Source organism: Arvicanthis niloticus, chromosome 22, assembly GCF_011762505.2.
Source record: "Arvicanthis niloticus isolate mArvNil1 chromosome 22, mArvNil1.pat.X, whole genome shotgun sequence".
Taxonomy (NCBI): Eukaryota; Metazoa; Chordata; class Mammalia; order Rodentia; family Muridae; genus Arvicanthis; species Arvicanthis niloticus.
Window position 1 is genome coordinate 7,582,177 of NC_133429.1, and position 7,949 is coordinate 7,590,125.

General features: G+C 38.0%; 1 protein-coding gene across 7 annotated transcripts in view; it reads right to left on the bottom strand.

Moving 5' to 3' along the window:
• Positions 1–3,295: 3,295 nt before the first annotated feature.
• The window catches only part of LOC143435990 (four and a half LIM domains protein 1-like), a 29,297-nt gene continuing 24,643 nt past the window's right edge, over positions 3,296–7,949 (bottom strand). For 5 of the 7 annotated variants that reach the window (XM_076919794.1, XM_076919795.1, XM_076919799.1 and 2 more), the window contains one exon: positions 3,558–6,031. In XM_076919794.1, coding sequence (XP_076775909.1) covers positions 4,641–5,480 — 840 coding nt within the window. In that variant the 5' untranslated portion in view covers positions 5,481–6,031 and the 3' untranslated portion in view covers positions 3,558–4,640. Of the gene's footprint in view, positions 6,032–7,787; positions 7,846–7,949 lie in introns of those variants that run through there. The other 2 variants (XM_076919800.1, XM_076919796.1) reach the window with 2 other exon arrangements.

Genomic DNA, 7,949 nt, shown 5'->3' on the forward strand with positions numbered 1-7,949 from the left:
GTACTAAAATATATATATAACCAAGTAGATTTTCATTGAAGGTATGTATGTGTGCATGTATGCACAAACACATGTAGAGGCCACAGATCTAATTCTGGCATCTTCTTGGATTTCTCTTCACTGATTAGCTAAGCCCCAGGGATCTGCCTATCCCAGAGATACCATCCCTGGGGTCACAAAAGCACACCACCAATACAGCTGTCATTTGTCTCCTGATGCTAAGGCAGCTTTGTACAGGGGTTCTGGGGATCTGACCTCAGGTCCTCATGTTTGCATGGCGAGCAAACATCAAATGAGCCATCTCTTCAACATCTCATTATGGCTTTGATTTTCATTTCCCTGCACTTACTTGCCACCAATGTATCTTCTTTAATTATTGGTAATTTAATTAAACACTCATCTAAAAATTATTTTGCTTTGAGGGGTAAGAATTTTTCATATGCTTTGGATATAACTTTAATGTGTTTTGAAAATATTTTCTCCTAATCGGCTACTCGTGTTTTCATTTTCTTAGCAGTACCATGTTAAGATCAGGGTTGTTTTGTGTGTGTGTGTTGAATTTAGAGGGCCTGGAGACAGCCTGTTGGTAAACTGTTTTTCAAGCAGGAGGACCTGAGTTCAATCCCTAGAACCTATGTAAAAATTCTGGAACTGGTGGCACATACTTGTAACCCCAGTACTGGAGAGATAGCCTTACTAATAGACTTGCTACCTAGCCAGACTACCCTTATTTACTAAGTTCTAAGTCAGAGATAGCCTTAAAGAACATGGTAGATGGTACTTGAGGAAAGACACTAGAGTTTCATCTCTAGCTTCTACACTCACTAACACCTGTTTTATTTCTTTTGGTGTTAGCCCTTTCCACAATGTCAAATATATACATGGAAACACACATGTACACACGTGCACTCATACATATTAACATGTGCACACACAAATGTTTATAACTTTTATGGATTACGTTTCATGTTCTGAAATGTAGTTTTCTAACTGAAGACCACCTAGATTTTTTTCTAACAGTTTTATAATTTTACATTTAGACTTATGGCCTACTTTAAGTTGTTGTACACAATACAAGCTTTGAGTTGATGGGCTTAAGTACTTTTTTTCCTCTTTGAAATGATGATATCCAGGGCTCAGGATGTGGTTCAATGACCAATTATTTACCTGGTATACCTTGATCCCTAGCACCCAGAAAAATTTTTTTCAATGATTTCAGACTCATGTGTTTCTTTTTATTATCTTGTTTTGTTGAAACAAGTTTTTGTTATGCGCTCAGGATGCCTTGAACTTTCAATCCTCTTGCCTTAGCTTCCTGTTGCTCTCACTCTCAGCTCCTTTTTGGAGGTAGTCAGGGAGGGATACTGTGAGTTGAACCTAAGATCTTACACATGCTAGGCTACCACTGAGCTGTATCTCAGTCATTTTTCAAAATAGAGTCTACATTGACCAAGATGGACTTGAATTCTATGTATTCCAGGTAGGCCTTCACCTTACCACCTTTCTGCCTCAGCCTCCTGGGTAGTTTGGATAATAGGGCTGAGCTGCTAGACTCTTTTTTTTAATGGTCATTTAACAGTCACTGTATATATAATACATGAAAATGAAATAACCTAACTTAGTTCTGACAATCTGATGTCTGCAGATGGGTGCTTTTTAGTTTCTTTTTGTAAGAAAGGGCTAACAAGTATTATTATGGGGGTTTCTGGATTCTTGTCTTCTTGAAGAACTTAACACAGAAAGTTTCAGCATAAGATTATCTATCAAAGCAAAACATATAGTTCCAAGATAGTTGCTGGGGTTTGGTTCTAATGCTTTGAATTAATCCAGCCCCCCAAATCAGGAATCTGCATGACCAAACACTAAAGGGCCTTGTTCCCAATTGGTTTTTGATTGATCAATAAAGGGCCAACGGCCAATGGCTGGACAGGTAGACTGAGGCAGGACTTTTAGATTTGTATGGAGTAGGAACTAGTGAAAAGGGGAGAATTGCCATAATTCTGAGGGAGACAGATCAGATTTAGAGCTACAGGAGGAAAATCATCCGAAATGTGAGAAGGAATGCAGCCCCTGGAAGGACTGTCCAGAAGCCTCTTGGTCAGCAAAGACTCAGGAGCTGCCCAGAAGGTAATAAGGCAGCAAAGATAAAACATAGACTTAGAAGGTGTTGAGTCAGGAGTACTGGAGGGAAATGTATGCTAGCCAGGCAGAGGATTAGACTGCCTAGCCTTTGAGGCAGATTCAAATTAACTGGTGTGTGTTTGTGTGTGTGTGTGTGTCATTCTTGAATCCAGATAGCTCCTTGATGGTTGCACACATTGCGACACATGGGTGCCAAGGCAGTGTAGTCAAAATTACCATTAAAGATAGTTTAATGAGATGTACCCAATAGGGACAGATAACAGCCCAATGGGTGGATTTTGAGGAGACATTTGTATATCTTTATGAGGTGAGTGGCATATCAGTGAGGTAAATTGTAATGCTTAGTGCTGTCAACTAGACAGAATCTATATCTGTAGGTATGGGTAAGGTATTTTATATTAATTGATGCAGAGAGGTTCATTTTAACTGTGACTAGGATCACTCTCTGGGCAGGAGATCCTAGACCTTGTGAAGTGGAGAAAGCAAAGCTTAGCACTGTTTATTTTCTGCTTTCCAATTGTGAATCATTTGACTGGCTATTTCAATCTTTTCCTGCCTCTACTTCCTTGACACAATGTACCATTGACTGTTAGAATAAGCCCTTTCTCCTTCAAGTTGCTTTTGTCAATTTTGTATCACAGCAATAGGACAAGAATGTAAGACATAAGGTGACTCTCTTTCTCTGTCAAGTTATGCTCAACAGGATCTCCTTGCAGAGTGTTTCCATGATCATCTAGAACAGTGGTTCACAACCTTCCTAATACCTTTAGTATAGCTCTTCATGTTATGGTGATCCCACAGCCATAGAATCATTTTTGTTGCTACTTCATGAATGTAATTTTACTACTGTTACAAACTGTCATATAAATATGTTTTTCTGGAGGTTATAGGTAACCTCTGCAAAATGGGTCATTTGACCCATATGTTGAGAAACACTACTCTAGCTTCTAGAGAAGCCCACAAAAGTTGGGTGGGGAGGTAGTGACCATAAGTGGGTCTATGATGCAGCAGGAATATATATATATATATATATATATATATATATATATATATATATATATATATATATATATATATGTCAGTCACTGATATTGCAGGAACAATCTATTTGCAACTCAAAGGACATATAACCACAGAAAGTCAACATTAGGAGACACAGCTACCAGGAGCTAGCTATATTTTTTTAGTTGCCTTCTTTTTGAGACTTGAGGTTAATGATTGATCTTACATCTGTCTGTTAAGACATTTTTTGTGTGATAGCAATCTTAAAACATTAAAATAGAAGCTTTAGGATGACAGCTGAGGCTGTTCTTTCCCCCTTCTTTCTTTTGATGCTTTTTGTAAGGCTTCACTGAAATGGTAAATAAAAGCTACTGACAAAATGTGTCATAGGCATCTATAACCACTCCTATAAGAACATGATATGTACTCTCATTTTCATTTACTTTGTCATTGTCTCATTATATATGGAATATCACAACAGAGAATATAGTTGCTGGGTAATCCTATATTTCAGAGAAGTAGGAGGTGGTAACCAAGGATCACCTATGAAGGATTGTAGCCAACCCATATCCCCAGAGATCCAGTTAACTTCTTAAGAAAAATTCCTATAATCATAAGGAACTTTGCAGTTTTCTTGAATATTTGTGCCAAGGGCAGACAACAACTGTTACAAGGGATCAACGTGTCTTGACTTTAAAATGTCATATTAATGTTGATGATGGCTTTGCATTTTTTGACTACCCATTTAGTCTGTCACTTCTACAGAATGAATCTCTAAACTGCATGGATGTCTGAGGATACTCGGATATTGTCATGCAAGTTTCCAAACTCAAACTATTTCACTAGCTATTAAACAAAAATATTAATTTAAAAAAGTATAGGAGGGTTAGTTTTGTAAGCTTCTAGAAGCAGTTATTAAGATGCTCTGAAAAAATTTTGTTTTCTTAGATCAGCTTATAGTTTTCAAACTATTTGTTTCCCATATTTTAAAATAGGAACACCCATGCTTCTTGCTTACATTATGTGGTACATCATTAGTACTTCTGTGATTTATAAGAAACATGCAGAAGAAAATAATCCATATGGACCAATCTAATGTTAGTATATAGAAAAGGTCAGCTGAGAATTGTGGCTAAGTTCAAAATGTTTATTTTCTGGAACTTCTCAGTGGAAGGTTTACTGCCTAGGTTTCTCACATCATGTGGCTCTACAGTTAGCACTTTTCTGATCTCACGCAGTAGAATCAATCTAACTTGTTTTTCCATTGCAACAACAGAGAAATTATTATTATTATTTTTTTGCTGCAAGGTTGTTGAATCCTAATACATCACTGTGTGTTCTTGGCTGAGTAATACTATAAAATGTCAGAAAAGACAGAGGAGCAGCTTCATAGAGGTGAAAGCCTACTCACCCCCTATGGTTGGTGCAGCACAGACACAATAAGGACAAAGAGCATGGTTCAAATGCCATTTTACAGGATAGGAGCCCTTGCCAAGTTATAGCTTCTTGGCACAGTCAGGACAGTACACCTGCTCATTATGAAACACAAAGTGCTTATTGGCCAGATTTACAGAACAGGTTTTGCAGTTGAAGCAGTAGTCATGCCAGGAATTTTGCTCATGGGCCACCACATTGGAGCCTTTACCAAACCCGGTGATGGGGTTCTTGCACCCAGCACACTTCTTGGCTATATGGTTCTTGTAGCAATCCACACAAAAATACTGGTCATCTATAGCAGTGAAACGCTGTCCACTCAGCTCCTTAGAGCAGGAAACACATACAAAGCACTCATTATGCCAGGGGTGATCTTGGTAACTGACTCCTCCAGACGTGATGGGCTTGTGGCACTTCATACAATACTTAGTAAATAAGGAGTCATAGCAAGCCACACAGTAGAATCCCTCATCTTTAGGGAAGAAATTTTTGGTTCCAATGACTTCCTTACAGTTGGTGCAGACAAAGCAGGTTTTGTGCCAGATGATACCTTTGTATTCCACATTCTGGTCTCCTTCCACAATATCCTTGAGGCAACCTTTACACTTGGGGAAGGCCTCTCGAGTGGCACACTTGTTGCACAGGATCTTGTTGTCCCAGGACACAAAGGTCTCAGTAGCCAAGGATTGATGGCACTTGGAACAGTGGAAGCAGGTGTTGTGCCAGAAGCGCTCCTTATAACATACCTCCTTGGAATCCGCACCTATGCGCTTGTGGCACTCCTCACAGATGTTGGCACGATGCTCATCAAAGCATGTAATGCAGTAGTTGGCTCCATCCTTCTGCACATACTTTTTACCTTGCAAGGATTCCGCACAATGGTGGCATTTGAACTCAGACATGGTACCTTATATTGGGGGAACTCACACTGGATGTGCAGTGCTTGGGATGAATTGGATACAATTGAGAACAGCTAACAGTTGTTGCCTGGAGATGCTTGCTCATACATAGCAGTGTAGGCTGTGATGATACAAAGCTTGTAGTTTGGGATTAGGCTGTACAAACAGGAAGATGTTGTAGGCTGTTTTCTAGGAATACTCTTCCTAGCTCCACTACTCATGTCTATTTTCTACCTAACAGCATGTTTTCCACTCCATAGAAATAGATGGTACAGATAACACAGAAAGAATTGCTAACACACTTTTGCCAGAAATCACCAAGAATTCCTGCAAGCTGTACAGGCTGTGATTATCACTCATCGGAGAAATGGAGAACACACATCACAGTGAATCACATGGCATCTCAGCAGTAGGATGTCAGGCAGGGCTATTAGGATTTAGGATTGTGTTAGATGTTTTGATGGAGAGTTTAAGGAAGTAGAACCTTCTTGCCTTACTTTCGTGATGAAGCAGGAGTGAGTGATTGTATGATTTGTTATCTTCATAAATTTTACCTATAAAAAGGAAAGGCTAGAATGAGTAAAATTAACTGGTGAAGAAGCCATAGCACTTATTAGTCACTTTCACTTTTGCATATTCTATTTGGTGACCTAGATTATATTCATGATCTTGTTCAGGTTCAAATATTAGAAAGTAGTCTTTTTTTTTTTTTTTTTTTTTTTTTTTTTTTGACCATTACTGATTGTGAAGTAGCTTTGCCTCATGCTGTTTGGCTTAACTAGAAAATACCTAGGCCTAGGTATATCAAGCCAGCTCCTAGCAATGTTACAGCCTCCTGATAGCACTGGACCATTTGCTAGATTTTTAGGGACTGCTTTTCTCTCTAGAATATAGTGGTTTAAGTGTAGTAGCTTTACCTTAAGCCCAGAACTTACAAAGATCAAAAGTTTGAGGCCAGCTTGGATTAGACAGTGAGTTCAAGATCACCCTGGCTTATACAGGGAGTTCATCTCAAACAATAGTATGAGGGTCTAGAACTTGGGCTGTGGACACAAAATTGGACTGTAGAATTTTATCTTCAACAGTTGTGAGGAGAGGCCAAATTATCTAATTTATTTGCTTCAGTTTCTTTGCATGAATATAGAATATAGTGCTTGCCTCATTACTGAAAGAGATGGTATGACACAGACTAACAATGGTGTCAAACTATATGTTAAAAAGGGTAGTGAGTCAAGAAAAGGCAAAAACAGTTCAAGTAAATTATGCCAGGAAACCAGTAAGAATGTGAGAATAGGAAGGTATTATAATTTACATTGATGGTAACTTATTTAAAACTCCTGATCATTTAATTTCAAAATACCAAAAGAATATATATATATATATATATATATATATATATATATATATATGAACATAAAAATGTGTTGCCCTTACACTAATTTATCATATAAAGTCCAAAAGAATACTGTGAAGATGACAACTCAACAAAGGAAATTATTTATGCAAAGAACTGGATCAACTTCCTATACTGGGCAGAAGGTTGGACCCCTCTTTCAGCTTCAGTGCTACAGCACATAATTTATGTTTTCCTTTCACAGTTCTGTCTTTTGTCTTGCTACTTTCTGGTCTTAACATTTTGAACTACCCCAGTCTGGTAAGCAATGTCACTTCTAATTACTCCAGGGTCACAATAAAGTAACTGACTCTCTGAATGTAACCAATTAGAGAAAAACTCAGGCACTTAAGAAAGTAGATTAACTTTTTTTAGGTGGTGGCAGTACAGTTTGGGGCATGCTAGGCAAGTGCTCTAAACTGAGTCATAACCTCAGCTATAGTTTATAATGTATTACAAGAAAGTTTTGCCTTAAGTTACTGCATTAAGAACTCATTATTTGAAGACATTTAAAATATTATCTAGAAATAAAGATATTACAGTATTAGAATCAAGAACTACAATGGAGGTCAGCCTATAAAATAAATAGGGCCTGATTTCATTGAGGTTCCTTCTGGCTGTATCAAGGTATCTGAAATCAAGAGAGAAACAATTCAATCGAGATCTACATACTTATTCTCATATAGACAAGAGTAGTTTAGAATTGAACGGGATGCTATTCTTTTTAAAAAGAAGATGGCATCAGATAGTTGTGAGCTGTCATGTGGGTGTTGGCAACTGAACTCAGGACCTTCAGAAGAGCAGTGAGTGCTCTTAACACTAGGCCATCTCTCCAGCTCTGGTTACATTATAATAGGTAAGGAAACTGAGACAGCAAGAAATGACTGGGGTCAGATCTGTAAGAAATACTGGACTACCTGTATTTGTAGTTTCAGAAGGAGCCGAAAGCTGCCCAGAACCTTCACTGGTTTATGAAACAGAATAAAATACTGCTTTGAATTATGGCCTTAATTACTAGCAAAACTGTAAGTCAATTTGGAAAGAAAGTAATAAAGTATAATTCTGCATATTGTAATTTT